General features: G+C 37.5%; 1 protein-coding gene across 6 annotated transcripts in view; it reads right to left on the reverse strand.

Moving 5' to 3' along the window:
• Positions 1 to 16966, reverse strand: part of ASB5 (ankyrin repeat and SOCS box containing 5) — a 68842-nt gene that overhangs the window by 11076 nt on the left and 40800 nt on the right. The window contains exon 1 of one of the 6 annotated variants that reach the window (XM_015139551.3): positions 12066 to 12310. The exons of 4 other annotated variants lie outside the window; for them this stretch is intronic. In XM_015139551.3, the coding sequence (XP_014995037.2) occupies positions 12066 to 12189 (124 nt within the window). In that variant the 5' untranslated portion in view covers positions 12190 to 12310. Of the gene's footprint in view, positions 1 to 5945; positions 6602 to 12065; positions 12311 to 16966 lie in introns of those variants that run through there. One more of the 6 variants, XM_015139552.3, reaches the window with a different exon arrangement.

The following is a 16966-nucleotide window of genomic DNA, read 5'->3' on the forward strand; positions in this document are numbered from 1 at the left end:
CCCAGAGATACAACAATGATTCCATTGCCATGGAAGCTCAGAATGAGCTCCTCCCGCCTCTGAGTCAACAGGCAAAGAAGAAGGGAGTTATGGTGTTGACTGGGGTGACAGATCCAGACTTCCGTGGGGAAACTGGACTAGTACCCCACAATGGAGCTAAGGAAGAGTATGTCCAGAGTACAGGAGATCCTTTAGGGCATCTCTTAGTATTATCATGCCCTGTGAATAAGATCAAAGGAAAATCACAACACCCAATCCAGGCAGGACTATGAATGGCGCAGCAGGAATGAAGGTTTGGGTCATCTTGCCAGATAAAGAAGTATGACCAGCAAGGATGCTTGCTGAAGGCAAAGGGGTTACATAATGGGTAGTAGAAGAAGGTAGTTGTAAACACCAGCTATGATCACGTGACAAGTGACAGACATGAGAACTATAATTGTTGTAAGTACTTTCTCCCTATTTTGTTAAGAATATGTTAACATATATTAAGCAAATTTATCTTTATTTTCATTCCCTTTTTATTCCTTTATAGGTAGCATAAGATGTACTGATTCTTTAAATCGTGAGATATCAGGAAAGGAGTAAACATCATCCCAGAACTTTACCTCTTCTTCTGGAGAAGGGATTAGTGCGTTTTCTGTTATTGTCAGGATAGTAATATTATATCTGGTGGAACCATTACCTTGTTGTTGCATTTGTTTTGGAGATTATGTGGCTTAAGGAGATGCATGTAGGAGCCACGTTGACAAGGGGTGGATTAGTGATGGTAAATTTCAGATGTCAACTTGACTGAATTAAAGAACACCTAGAGAATGGGTAAAGTACTCCTTATGAGTGTGTCTGCGAGGGTGTTTCCAGAGGAGATTGTCTTGTGAGTAGGTGGCTGAGTGGAGAAGAGCTTCTTGCAGTATGGATGGGCACTATCATATGGTTGGTGGCCTGGAAAGAACAAAAAAACTCTCCTGGTGTTGGGACACTCTCTTCCTCCGGCCCTTGGACATCAGAACTCCAGGCTTTCTCTGACCTTGAGATTCCCAGGACTTCAGTGGTCCCCTGGGTTCTCAGGCCTGTGGCCTCTAACAGAGAATTACATTGGCTTTCCTGGTTCTGAGGCTTTGGTACTTGGACTGAGCCATGCTACCACATTCCAGGGTCTCCAGCTTACAGACAGCCTGTCGCCGGACTTATCAGCCTCCAGTCATGTGAGCCCATTCCCCTAATAAATCTCCTCTCATTTATCTACATCTTTCTCTGTCTGTCTATCTATCTATCTATCTATCTATCTATCTATCTATCTATCTATCTATCTATCTATCTATCTATCTATCTATCTATCTCTATCACCTATTTGTTCCATCTCTCTGGATAACCCTGACTAATACACCTAACAGAGAAGAGGAGAATTAGGGTCACCAGATCAGCCACAAAAAAGTTCTTTTCATGGTTTTTCACAATGAACCCCTCCTCTCAATTTTGTTTTGTCCTTTTAGCAGGAATAGCAGCTTGAATGCCCACCTCACCACACTCCCAGCTCCTTCTACTATATCCTGTGGTCCCCCCACCTCAGCTTGCCCAGACTCTGCGGTGTAGGGGCTGCAACATGTTGCCATGGAGGGCAAGTAGCTGAGCCCCATGTCTGAAGTGAAGCATGAGCACTGCTTCTGCACCCAAGCTCTCCTGAGTGATTCTCAACAGTGTCCTAGTGGTTAAGCATTCTATTGCCTGTTGCTATAAAATGGGTATCATCATTGTGATAAGGAAAGACCTCCAAGGCAGCTCATTATCTCCCCCGCAGTAAAATCACTCTGCATAAACCAAAAGGCAAAACAAAGAAGACAATGCATGGTCATGCCAGTCAGGCCTAGGAGCATCAGCTCTGGAGTTAGACCATACGACTCTCTAAATCATTTCATCTAGATTTCATTTCCTCAAGTTGAAGATGGAAATAATAATTGTATATACCTCAAGGAGATATGAGAAACTAAATCAGATAATATACATTGCACTTAGACTAGCATATGCACATAGTAAACACCATTCAACATTACCTGCTATTACCATTACTTGTAAGTCAACATAGAGAAGAGAAACTATGCCTGCTCTCCCGTAGGATTTGTATTTCTGAGAAAATTCTGTAATATTACCAGACACAAAGGGATTGATAACTGGTAAATGACTTCTGCCCTCTGCACCAGGCTGGAGTAACAATCTTAACATTGAGAAAAACCAACTTATTTAATGATAACCTGATTGCCTAAATAAAAGCAGAGAATGCTTGCACAGTCCTCACCATACACCAGGTCCTGCCCTGGTTGCTGGGTATAAATTTACTTGTTTTATCCTCACCCTGATCCTTTGAGGTGGGCGCTATTATTATCTCTGTTTTCCAGGTGAAGAAACTGTGACACGCAGAAGTTAAATAACTTGCCTAAGGTCACACAGCTAGAAAGGGGTGGATGTAAAATTGAAACTGCAGCCTCCTACCTGCAGTGACAATACTTTTCACTTGTTGAGAGATAGTGATCCTATCTCTCAATACACACACACTCTTATGCACAGAGTATGTGAAACATTTTAGCCAATGGTAACAGCATACATCTCTCTGAGACATTTTGTTCCTGTCATTGATTTCATTACTATATTTTTCCTTCTAACACCCCCTCCAAAATAAAACCCTTCAATCTAAATAGAAGTTTTATTTCATTGTATTCTTAGCAAACGTAGGCTGTTGCTTGACAAGATAAAGTTTACTGAAACAAGATACCATAGCAATAGTACAGGAATGTTGTAATCCATGCTAAATTGTAAGTAAACAAATTAGGGAGGCAAAGGCTCACTTTGATTCTAAGTTTTAGCAAGATCTTTTTAATTTAGTGGGTTGAAAATTAAAAGTACTTTTCTCATTCTTGGGTTCTGTTTCTTAGATAGTCAGGGAATTTCTATTGTCTACACAGTCTTTATTAATCATCTCTTATTATTTTAAAATATAATCTGTTTCATTCTGATTCCTTTTCAGCAAATTTATTCTACTCCCTGATTTCAATAGAAAAAAAGACAATGACAATTAAGTCTTATCACGTATTTATAAGAAGAAAAGCAATTCCTGGAGTATGTCCCTGAAATGATAGAACTCCCAGCCAGTTTCTTGCATTGGTGTTTATCCTGAATTACAGAATAACAATAATTGAGGTTTACAATTAAAGATGTTACAACTCCCAAAAGAAGACTAATGTATACTTTCTCTCTCAATAACAGATATAAGTTTCCATCTAGTGTTATTTCTCACTTATCTAGAAAAGTTAGTAAGCCAGACACATAATTCTTTTGAGTTTTCATTTGCAACAAGTTACTGTGATTAGCCATACTGTGTATTACTTCTTTCTACTGTGTGACAGCTGTATTCTATATTCAAGGCAGAACTGCAATAATGCACACCAATAAATATTTTTTGGTAGGCCAAAAATTGGTGGCAAAGTAATAACTTATACGAAATTGGAACATTATATTATCATTAGGTAAAATGCAAACGTCATCATCACAAATAATGTTCTTTTGGGGAAAGCATTTTGCCAGTTCCAGCTTCTAAGATGAAATCTGATGCTTTAAAAATCGTAGGCCTCTGTTTGTATCATCATTAAACAACATGATTGCAGAACGAAATTCTGCAGAGCTTCAGAACATATATCAATTTTTTGTGAATACTTAAATATTTAAGAAAATATGAAAATTATAATACTAACTTTGCAAATAGATTGCATATGTGAAGCCACTTTGTTCAGTTTAATCAGCAAAGCAATAATAAATCCATAAAAATTTTAGTAATCAATGCCTAAATGTGTTTAGATTTAAATAATCACTCATAATATTTATAATGATCAGTTTCTCTCTTGTATAATAGTATATTTAATTATCCTTAATTTATCTCTTAAACACAGGTGGTGAATTATATGGTGTCGACCCATTATCCCTGCCTATTTTTCCACTGTCACTAGCTAACAGGACAATTAACCAGATGTTGTTGGGAATGGTAAAGGCCTAGAGACGTGGCCTTTGGGATTCATTCTGGAATCATTCCTTTCTAGTATATTACGATGGCCTTTAAGGGGAAGTAAAGCTAACAATATTTGTAGCTGAAGGGTACTTGATGTTTCTTCCAGCCAGCTCTTCTCCCTTGCATACTAATGTGTTTGTTCATCAAAATGATTGTATTAGTCTTCTGAACAATTTCAGCATTACTTGCTGGGATTGAGGGAGAGAGAGAGAGAGAGAGAGAGAGAGAGAGAGAAGGAAAGGATTATTTAGAAAGCAGGCCACATCAGGGACAAAATAAAGAAATGTCAGTCTCCAAATCCCATCCCCCAGTTTCCCCCCAGGCTGTCACTTAGCTTTCTGGCCCCACTGCCATTTTCTTTATCATCCAAACTTAAGTCCATCAAGATGAGGAGAGGAAAAGAAAAAAAAAAAACTGAAGCGAGATATTATGTATGTGCACTTGCTATTATTTCTATTAATAGGACCTCCTTTGGCATGAAAAAGTTGAATGTCATCGTCATCCTCAGAAACGAGTTTTGAATGTTGGATGAGGGAGCCCTTGGCCCATCTTGCAAGAACGAAGCACATGCTATCATTTCATGAACTGAGCTCTGCCCACCTGCAAAGGACCTTGCAATCTCTCACTGTTCCTTGAAGAAGGGGGATGGGAGTGGAGAGCAGAAGGAGAAGAAGAAAATAGAGAGTAGGAGGAAGTGAGAAATGGGATCAAGTGTAGGAAAAAGGCTGCAGGGCTGGGCAGGCCTGGATTGGCACCCCAGCTTAGGACAGTAGCCTTTATAAAGTCATCTAACCTCCCTGAGGTTTTGTTTCCTCATCAAATGAGAAAAGCACAATCCATGAAGCAGGATTGAGGGAGGATTAGAAACGAGCATGTTAAGTGCCTGCTCTCTAAATGCACAATAAATAATAACTAGCATTATTGGCTAAACATAAGCTGGTAAATGGGGGAGATTTTAATATGAGTTTTAGGGAACAATATTTCCTCCCAAGATAGGGAAACTCAAGTAATAAATAACATCATTTATTGACTAAAATATTTTTCTGCACTGTCACCTTAATTAAATGACATAAAACAATTGAGTGATTTATAAATATATATAAGCCAACAACCAACAGCTGCTGTTACATTTTTTTCTTTCTGAAATGAGAAACAAAAAATGAAGCTGTATCAATCTATTACAGAAGTAATTTCTGCAACATGTATACCACTCAATGAAAACGAATCTTACTTGTTTTGAACTGTGTATTTATTTCCCTGTAATTTATTTTCTTATAATTCCTTAGAAGAATGTATGTAATTAATCTAATAACATATGAGAATCAAAGGTACTACAATGTATATCACCTTCCAATTTCTGTATGAACTAAGTTTTCACACCTTGTTTTTCCCCTTCAAAATCTGAAATTTAGTAACTACAGATTTCTATTCAAATATATTTAATATTAAATATCTTATCTTTCAATATCAATATGCTTTATATCAGAGAGATTTATGAGCCATCTCAAGACCAAACAAGATATAAATATCTTTATGTACAGCTACTTACTACTTTTATAATTGTGTTAGACTTTCATTGAGTGTCTAAGATAAAAGCAATGCAACCCTTACTTTAAAAAATGTGTAATTAAACTCTTTAGGATAAATTATTCAGTGTGAAATTGTTTTATAAAGTGTCTGTAACTTTCATCATACTAATCAAATTCCTAGTTATTCTCTCTCTGTAGCTACACAGGAGGTGGCTCTGACTATATTTAGAAGCAACTCTTGTTCCCAGACATCTGGTATATAATTTACAGGGAGAGAGCCTGCCCTGTTTTGTAAACACCACATTGCTAGAGAAAAACACTCACGTTTTTATATCTATGCGATTTTGTAAGGTTTGATACCATACCTAAATCACCATCTCCCCATGGTACTTCACACCAGCCACTGTCGAGGTAAATCCGACTCATGCTTTTTTTTTTTTTTTTTAATCAGCAAGAAAAGAAAAAATCACTTGTCATTTGCTAGTTCTGTTCGGCCATTTTAAGGAGCTCCAAGCTCCTTGTAATATGACCGTCAGCCTCCAAAAAGAAAAAAGCTGTTGAAAAGGTGATTTATTTTCAAAATTGCTTTTTCTTATTGATCACTCCTCTTTACTTGAGAAATTTCTGGTCCTAACTTATTTTTTCTCCTTACAACATGTGCCCTGAATTGAAATAAAAGCACTACAATTAGACCTCTGTCCATGGCCATGGAAAAACCGTATTATTATTAAAAATGTCTTTGTGGCCGGGGCCGATGGCTTATGCCTGTAATCCCAGCTGCTCTGGAGTCTGAGGCTGAAGGATCACTTGAGCCCAGGAGTTTGAGATCAGCCTGGGCAACATCGTGAGAGAACTTGTGTCTGCAAAAAAAAAAAAAAAAAGAAAAGTAAATTTAAAAAATTATCTGGGCACGGTGGTGTGTCCCTGTAAGTCCCAGCTACTAGGGAAGTCCTAAGATGAGAGGATTGCTAGAGCCTGAGTTTGAGGCTGCAGTGAGCTGTGTTCCTAATACTGCACTCCAGCTTGGGCAACAGAGTGAGACCATGTCTCAAAATAAAACAAAACAAATAAACAAAAAAGCCTTTACCTGCTCCCAATCTTAGAACATCCCATCAGCAGAAGCAGGATGTGGACTCAATAGAGAGCAGGCTTAGCGATGGTGCAGAGTTTAGCCACACCCGCTCTTCCTCAGTGTTCTCAAAGTAGGAAAATAAGGGAATTAATTATAAGGAGAGGGAAAAGCAATGACATTTTCATATAACATTTTCATTTCAGTAAAAAATGGCAATACCTTTTTTAGATCTCTTACTATACATAATATATATATATATATATATATATTTTTTTTTTTAGATGGAGTTTCGCTCCTGTCGCCCAGGCTGGAGTGCAATGGCGCAATCTTGGCTCACTGCAACCTTCAGCTCCCGGGTTCCAGTGATTCCCCTGCCTCAGCCACACAAGTAGCTAGGATTACAGACATGCGCCACCACACCGGTCTAATTTTTGTATTTTTAGTAGAGATGGGGGTTTCACCAAGTTAGTCAGCCTGGTCTCAAACTCCTGACCTCAGATGATCTACCCACCTCGGCCTCCCAAAGTGCTGGAATTACAGGTGTGAGCCACCGAGCCCAGCCCCTGTAAAATATTAAACCAACAAGCGTCTTCACAATGGAGGTGGATTTACCATGAAGCCAGTGAAACCCCTAACCTGCACAGACTCCCCTTCTAAGACTCTGTCCCTAATTTCATGTTACTTTTTTTAAAGGAGCCCCTAAAGTGTATACAGTATAAGCTTCAGACTGGACAACATCTAGCCCATCTCTACTCACAAGTTTATAAGCAAATAAAAAATCACCAGGCATTTACTAGCCTTTATTGTATACTTTCAGACAACCACAGAGCCACAGAAATCCTTGAAACATGGTTTCAAGGGAAATAATGTCTGGCATTTCAATGCATTTCTAAAAGCCAACGTCTTTATCTTAAGACTAGCTATTCCTTTTTCACTTCTCTGTTGGTTTAACCAGTATTATCATTTCCCTCCATCACCTGGTAGTAATCATACGGTCTCAAATTGAAGCACAATAATTTTCAAGCTACCAGTTTTCTCAGTTAACTATTACTGATCACTGGTGCCATAGATAGAGAGTGCTGGATTTAAGTATAAGATAGACCTGAGTTCAAATTCCAGCATAGATATTCACTAGTTATGTGACCTTTGGCAGTTAACATCTTGAAACTCAGTTTTCTCAACTGTAAAAACAAGGGTGATTCTGCCTACCTAATTGAATTGTAATGAATGTAAAGTACTTAGCACAGTACTAAATGCATTTGAAACATCACAAATACAGTCCAAATTTCATCTTAAACAATTACTTTCATATATCTTCCCTATCAGCTTTTAACTACATCTTCCAAACAGAAGGAAGGATAACTTATTTAAGATAATGATGCTTTATCTCATTTTATTCCTCTTGCCTATATATCCGTAGGAGATAAAAAGAGAGAATTGTCAAAATTTAGTAACAATTATTACATGCATATGGATTACTCTAATCTACATAGCTCCCACGCTGATCTTTCCCACAAATTTCAGTGCCACATGTTAAAATTTACTTCTGGGGATTCACCTAGACACTTCCCTGGCATCTCAATACATTTCTAAAAGCCAACACCTTTCTCTTACGATTAGCTATTCCTTTTTCATTTTTCTATTGGTTTAAACAGTGTTACCATTTCCCTCCATCACCTGGTAGTAATAATATGGTCTCAAATTTAAGCACAATAATTGTCAAGGAAACTCTATATTGAATGTTTCATATGCTTCTTCGAAAGGAGTCAGTTATATTTGGCCCAGTGTTTTTTTCTGTTGTTGTTGTGGTTTCTTTCCCCACCTTGAGTCCTCACCATCCAAGCTCAGTCTTTGGATCTATATACACTTACTCTTGAGGAGCTCCCTATTAGTGCCATGAACATAAATATTATCCACATGTTGATTACCCCAATTTTAGGTTTGGCTATTCAGCTTCTCCACTTGAATATATAAATAGGTAATTCAACTTAACATGTCCCAAACTGAACCCTTGATTCATTACTCCTAACGTCTCCTGATCCGCAAATGGTAACTCCACTCATCCAGGTGCTTCAAGGCCAAAACCCTTTGCATAATCCTTAGTTTCTATTTCTCTCGACCGCCAGGCCCACACCAGGAAGTCATTTTGCCTCTATCATTTAAATGTATCCAAACTTTGTATCTCAACCTCCACCACTATACCCTAGTCCAAGCCACCATTATTCTCATCTGATGTATTGCAAAAGTCTCCTAACTAGTCAGTGTGTTTCTGCCCATGCCCTTCCAGTAATCTTTACTAAACATGGGAGCCAAAGCAATCCTTTGGAAGCTAGAAAGAATCCAATGGCTTCCCTTCTCACCTGGAATAAAATCCAAAGCCTTTGTCATGACCTATGAACTCTCCAGGCTCTGATATCGGGTTCTACGCACTTTTTCCTAGGCCCGTCATCCTCATCCAGCCATACTGGCCTCCTTGCTTTTCCTTACACAACCTTCTGTTTGCTCTTTCTGAAGTACTCCTTTCTGAGACACACATCACTTGTTCTCTGACTTTAGTGCTCCCTGAAATATCACCTTATCAGACAGGCCTTCTTGACAACCTTCTATTAAAAAGTCCTCCCTGTTCCTTCCCTAACATTCATTCTTTGTCTCCTTTCCCTGCTCTACTTTTCTTCTCAGCACTTATCACTAGAATGTTAGACCTTAGAAAGCGAGACTCAATTGATTTCATTCATTACCATACCCTCGATACCTAGCACATGAGTGAATGTTGCATGAATGATTGCTCAGAGTCACACGATCACACCCAAATTCATTAGAACCTTGTCTGAGCGGCCATATGGAGCTTTGTAATGAGGTTAAAATCAAGGGCTGTGAAAGGAGGCATATCTTAATTGGACTCCTGACTCTATCACATATTGGCTAACTCCGTTTCTTGACATTGCTAAGTTTCAGTTTCCTCATCTATAAAATGGGGGCAATCGTATTACACATTCTAGTGTTCTGAGGGTTACATGGACATGAGAAGTGTCTAACACAGTGTGTTCTTAAGAAAGTCAATGTTATTATTTCCATTGCATTAGGACATAGGGCAATTAAATGACTTGCCCCAAGTTATAAACAATAACTGACAAAGCCAGGAAGCAAACTTGGTTCTTTTGAACGTCCAGTTGAAATTTTAGGGTACAATATTCTTTTCAACCCTAGAACTCATAGGGCACTTGGTGGACTGTTAATCCACAAAGAGTCCATCATAAATATAACTAACTGACTACACAAGTGGAGAGTTATTTCAATAAAAGGAAGAACTGTGGAATTGTGTTTTCTATATTTTCATATAATAATATGTATATTTGAAATAATAGCAAAACACAGCAATACAGTACTATTAGCTGTAATGCCATATTGACTATAAAAGTTGTACATTAAATAAATGAAATTTAAAATACACAAGAAATCATAATGCTTGTTTCTAAATACAACCATTACAAACATTTTAGGTTGTATCTTTCCAACTTTTTTCTAAAAACACACATTTTTTAATCGAGATACAATCATACTGTTCATAATGTTTTTAACTGATTTGTTTCATTTAAGATATCTCATGGTCATTATTCTATGTGAAAAAATATAGTTCTACCACAAGTGATTATGATAGATTGATATGTATTTAATCATATAGCTAGAGCATTATGTACGTATTTATTTAATACAATACATCTATCAAATGATGTTTAGGTGGCTTTTAGTTTTGGGAAATCAAACATTATTACTTATCTTTGTGAATAATTATCTGCTTAGGGTAAATTCCTAAAATTTTGACACATGCCATCAAATTACCTCCAGCAAGACTGATCCTATTTACATTCTCATTAATAGCACTGAGAAAATGTAAAGCTAAATCTAGTGAAAGTTTGCTAAGACTTGTCTTTTTTCTCCTTTTAAATCAAAGCATGGGGGCATTTTTTTTATTACTTTTTTTTTTCTTCTTTTTTTAAGAGACAGAATCTTGCTCTGTCATCCAGACTGCATGGCAGTGATGTGATCAAGGCTCACTGCAGCCTTCAAATCAGGCTCAAGCAATCCTCCTGCCTCAGCCTTCCGAGTCACTGGAATAACAGGTATGTGCCACTGGGCCTGGCTCTATATTTTCAGTATATTTAAGCCATGTCAAAGAAAATTGTATACAAAATTAGATTTTTAACATAAAATAATAGCTTATTTTCAACTTCCTTTAGAGTCTCTATCTGCATTGAAGATACGTGAGATTCATCCAGGTGAATTAGTTTACTTAATTCTTTTTTTAATTTTTGCCATTGCCACAGTTCTATTATCTTGCTAATGCCTGTGATTTAGTGCATTGTTAGGTAATTTACCCTTCATTTAAGAAATGACGGGATTGTCTTTATTTCTGTAACAATTGCATTCCTTCTGGACTTTAAGGACCAGGAAATGATGAGACTGTTTATTGCTGCTCTCCGCCTCTAGCATAGTGCCTAGCACACACTCAGCACTGGAGAGGCATTTGTTGGATTGTTGAATTGTCTTCTTTGTAGTCAACCACTTTTTTCCTTGCTGGTATATTTCTCAATTTTGTTGTTAATTATGTTTTTAAAAAGTAACAAAAAGGAAATGTGTATTGGGGTGGGGAGTAGGGATCCAGTTGCTTTCTCAATGTTTGAAATTATAGTGTTTTAATTTATTTGAAAATATGCTTTGTATGTTTGAAAAACATAATCATTTATAATAACATTCTTCGAGCTCTAGCTATTACATAGTAAATATAACTCTTACAATCTTGGGGGGCAGGAGTCATTTTATCTTGAATCTGCATTTTCAACACTTAAATCAATCACCTATCATACTGGTGTTCTACTGAAACTTATGCAAATGTATGCATATTCCTTTTTAAAAATAATTCCTCCTATTTGGTGCTGGGCTCATTCTCCTTTATATCTTTCATATTTTTCTATCATTATAATTAATGACTTCATGTCGGAACACTTTAAGGAAGTTGCTCTATTCATTTACTTGCCTAAATCATCCTCCTACTTGATGTCTAATTTACAGGATTTAAAATTTCCAAATTGCCTGTAAACAGTCTTTTCCTGCTTAATAGCATCTTTCCTTGTTTCCACACCAACTTAGAAACACCTGCTGAAACAGAAAGGTAAACAAGCCAGAGGCTAAGAGTTTGCAGTCGTGTTTAATATACAGTCATAAAAATGAGGCAGCCAATGCAGTTTCCATACACGAAAAGGCGAGAATACAGAGCAGTCCTTTGCCATGCCATACATGTACACTTCAATCCACATTCTGAAAAGCACCCGCAGTTTAAAGTTAGTATTTGCAAAACAGGCCAATATGGTTTATTTCAGGACACCGACAGATTTGAAATGGCTGCCATACTAACCTTGACTGGTCAGAATACCCCAGCTAGCTTTTCGTTTAGAAGAACATTCCTCTCTACTCACTAGCCTTCTTTTCGTGAGGACCTGCTTAATGTAGTTCATTTCAACAGCAATATCTGCGGACATAGTTTGGTTGACGTTTTTTGTCTGTGACAGCCAGGTGTCATAACTGCAAGTGTTCTAGCAAGAGGAAATATCAGTGTCTGGATTTCTAACTATTTTTTCCTTCCCTTCAGACTTTCACAGAGGTTCCTGTGTGCTAACCTGAGAATGTCTTCAAAATTGAACTCTATTCATAAGCACTTGGAGCAGGGCTGGTAGGTGCAATGTGGGGGATGGGCCAGAAATGCTGGAGCATTTTCTATTTTTAAAGCAGAGACATGCTGCAGCCGGAAGTCTTTAACTGTTTGTGTGATATAGAAAGTAAAAAGTGAGTATAATTGCTTTTCCTAGTCGAAACAGGATAGAAATTAGTTCTATCGTTAAAAGATAAAAGCCTATTTAAATAACCTACAAATCAATCAAATGTAAAATTGCCTGTTGATAATGACTGCAGACAGAATATTGCAGTCAGAAAGTTCAGGAGTGATCAGTGACTAGGTTAGCCTTTCTCCTTCATCCTCACATGCAAGTATGAGATGTGCATTAGGGCTGATGTGCATTAGGGCTGGGCACGGTGGCTCACGCCTGTAATCCCAGCACTTTGGGAAGCCGAGGCAGGCAGAGCACCTGAGGTCAGGGGTTAGAGACCAGCCTGGCCAACGTGGTGAAACCCCGTCTCTACTAAAAATACAAAAATTAGCTGGACTTGGGGATAGGGCGCCTGTAGTCCCAGCTACTCGGAAGGCTGAGGCAGGAGAATCACTTGAACCTGGGAGGCAGAGATCGCGCCACTGCACTGCAGCCTGAGTGACAGAGGGAGACTCTGTCTCAAAAAAAATAAATAAAATAAAAAGCGCGTTACGGTCAGCTGGTAGCCAGCTCATGTTTTCATTTTGCAAGGATCTAAGTTTAGAATTGGCTTCAGTACAAAATCACAGTCCTCTTATTTATATAGGCACAGCTCACTATTGTGATTTTTCTAGAGGTCATTTCTAAATCAAAAGACGTCAGCAGTCAATTTAAATACAGCTGAGATTGTTCACCCTAAAAGGCAGAGGAAAGGGTAGTTGGCAAGATGAGAGGAAAAACCAAACATGTGCCTGGTATTTTTTGCTGGCCTATAAAGTTGAAAAAGGCACACAGTCTATGATGGAATCAAGAGCAGTGACCGAACTATGATAGGACTCCAAGGATTAAGTGAGCTGGTGATCACATTACAGAGTATTAACATACTGAAGTCTGTCTTGCTGAAATATGGTGACAGATTCTGTTATCTGTCTTTTTTCATCAGCATTTTTAAGGCTCTACCTTCTTCTGGTATATAAAAGGAAAAAGAATTACTGGGGATATTGTCTTCATGTAACAAGCAAGAGAAAAAAATTATGACGATAATTCTTTCCTAGGTACTAACCTATTGACATTTGCTGCCATATTACATTGCCAATGTTTACCTCAAGTTATCACTAATGAATACCATGCATATCTTTTCCTTATCTTGAATTAAGTTCTAATCCTACCAGCTGTTTGTGTGACCTGGGGCAAGTAGCTTAATGACACCAAAGTTTCCTTCTCTATAAAATGAGGAGCTTGGATGTGACCAGATTCTATGACTAACACACAAAGGGTAAGAGAGTGCGTGAGCTGTAGACATATTATATGACCACAGAAGAGGCCAGATACTCCCAATGAAACTGAAACTCAGAGCCAGCTTGGCCCAGGCTATTTGTATGGGCGGCACATTACTAGGTGAAGTTAGAAAAGACTGAAGGGGCCTATTCAGTCCAGCATATTTACATGAAGCAACTGTCATTCCCCACTGGCTCTTTGTCACCTGGTTTGTACTCATAAGGGGAGTACGGTAATCTACACAAACCATACAGTAAAAGTAAATTTTAATTTTTGTTTAAAATTAAATTAATTAAAATTTTCAATTTTAAGCTTATGCTCATTATTCTGTAACAACAAAAGCTTTATGCTTTTGAATAATGCATATTCCTACAGAATGCATAATAATGCATAATAATATTCCTACAGAATAAATGTAGGAAGTTTTATCATAAGTATTGTGACAATTTTTGTTTTATCATCAGTACTGTGACAATGTTTGTTCTGAAAACACTTTTAGACACCGTGAATTATAATGATCTGTTTCTATGTCTGTCTCCCCCACTGGGTTGTGCACTCTGATCACAGAGACTGAGTCTATACAGCTGTTATTGCACAGGTCTAAGTACTGTATCTCTTAGGCCATGTGCACTAGAAGAGTTGTTAAAGAGTAATTCGAACATGGAATTTCCTAGAATGCTTTAAGAAGGCTTTCTGTAGTCCTTAATGGTAGTAAACAGATTTCCAGGGCAGTGGGGAGAAAAGAAGCCAATGGATTTGAGCATAACTCACACTTACTGAACTGGGAGATGTGCTGGGCTTCAGGAGAAGCCTTAGTCCGTTCAGGAGAAGCCTTAGTCCGCAAATCAATCAAATGTAAAATTGTCTGTTGATAATGACTGCAGACAGAATATTGCAACCAGAAAGCTCAATTTGTGGACTAAGGAGAACCTATCAATACTTAATTCTTTTAAAAATTTTAAATGGATCAAAGCAAAAGTAATTTTTAAAAATGACTCCATGGAATTGGAAGAAAATGGTATATGGTTAATTCACTAGAAAATGACAAGGAACAGAAGAGTGAATAGACTGAGTGTCCTCAGTGTATGTTCTGTGTGCTCAGCTGTATGGATTCATTAAAAATAAATGCACAGTGAGTGAACGTGTTAGGGACAGAATTGTTTAAATGCTGGATAGCTATGATTGTACGTATAAGAGAGCACTGCGAAATCTCGAGATATCTAGAAGAACATTAAGCCCTATGAGTGGGCAGAAGTTTTAAAGAGAGCCAGTATCAGATAAAACACTAGGAAAATAATAAGAATTACATTCTATAGAAGATAATGGACTCTGAATTATTATGGCTCAGAAAAAGCGTCTAAGATATACCATAGATGAGGGATGGCCTAATGTTACTACCGACAAGGACTAAAATAAAATGTTAAACCTTGTAGGATATGAAACAAAGGCAATTCTATCTACCCACCTCAGCCTCCCAAAGTGCTGGGATTACAGGGACTATTCTATTTCCATTTTAACCATTGCTAATGTCCCTGAAAGCACGGGGACCTGTGTCTGGTTTGGTCACTAATCCTCAGTGGGAAAGTGATGTTTAAGCTGGAAAAGTTTCAAAGAAGGGCACCGGAAACCGTCAAAGACATGAAGACACTTCTGCAGCCGAGAAATCTTAAAACTTTTAGATGTTTCAAACTAGAAATTTGAAATCTAAGAGGCGTTAGGACAGAAAGCTACATAATTATGGAAGGCGTAGTTAAAAGTGAATAAACGTTTTCAAGAAATTCTGAAAAACTGGAAAGCAAGATCACCTTCTGACAATTTTTAAAGCTAAAATATTGGGGACACAAATTTAGCTTTTCTGACTTACACAACCAATCACAAACTTAGAGAGCTCACTGCTTCCAAGAAGTGGTATTTAGACAAATTAACAAATGAGTGATCCACAGATATGGATTTTTGAGGGTGTATTCCTGAGTTTGGGAACTTAAAAGTAATTGTTACTCCACTGTCAGAAAAAGAACATCAGGATAAATATATTCCTGCCTGAATCTGGGTTGGCAGTTTTCCCCATTTTTTACTACAAAAATTTCAAACATACATGCATATCCATACACAGTGTCAACAATTATCAACTTACAGTTAGTCTTGTTTCATCTATAACTCACCCACTTCCCCATGAAAACTCCTAGGATTATTTTGAAGCCAATCTCAGTATATAATTTCATCCATAAATAGTTTAGTATTATTTCTAAAAGATGAGTATTCTTCATAATTATAACCACAATATCATAATCACAAAAACAGCAATACCATAATATTAACAAATACAGGTTGATAATTTTTATTTTCTGAAGAGCAGCTCAGTTCACAAACTGCCTTCAATAATGATACGTAAGTTGATATAACTTTTAAGTCCTTTTATCTCAGGGCAAAAGTCTGTGATCATCTTTTTATTTCAGAATGTCTTTTTAAAAGTGTAAGATTCCTATCCTTAGAAAAAATGAATGTTTACTCCAAAATTACTATTAAGGGCTCACTAAGTAAAAAATAAAACCTTCTCCTTAAATCATCACAAAGAAATCCTAAGGTTTTCTTTTACCTGTTAGTGCCAAATTTCCACCATTGCAAAGACGCATCTGGAACGAGCCATTATTCAGTTCTCAGAGGTTGTGTTGCTTTGGGTTTCTTTACAAGGCCATGCACTCATACAACCTTTAGGAGTCATATCTGAGCTCAGTTCTTGCTCCATTTTATTTTTTATTCTACTTTACTTAAACATGAGTACCTAAATCTGTTGGCCTAGTGATAGTGAGTGAGGGCAGATGAGGTCTGAGGGTAAGCCTGACATAAGCATCTTGGAAAAAAATTGGGCAGTTGTTATCCAACAGTTAACCTTTGTTTCAAGGGTCATGCATTTCTTGTATAAAGGTTGCTGGGAAACTACAGATGTCAATCTTGTGGTGTGTGATGTCTCCTCTCCTACAGGAGAGAATGGAGTGGTTAGGACAGGTTACAAGGGTCTGAAAAAAATTACAATTAGAGAAAATATGGGTGGAAGTGAGTGATTGGGATTGAATGGTTAGGTAAAGGACACAACGCTCGGAAAAATCATAATTTGAGAAAATATGATTGAGATCATTACAAAACCACACATTTACCATCAGGGCCTAAATACTGT

The sequence above is a fragment of the Macaca mulatta genome, chromosome 5 (genome assembly GCF_049350105.2).
Source record: "Macaca mulatta isolate MMU2019108-1 chromosome 5, T2T-MMU8v2.0, whole genome shotgun sequence".
Classification (NCBI taxonomy): Eukaryota; Metazoa; Chordata; class Mammalia; order Primates; family Cercopithecidae; genus Macaca; species Macaca mulatta.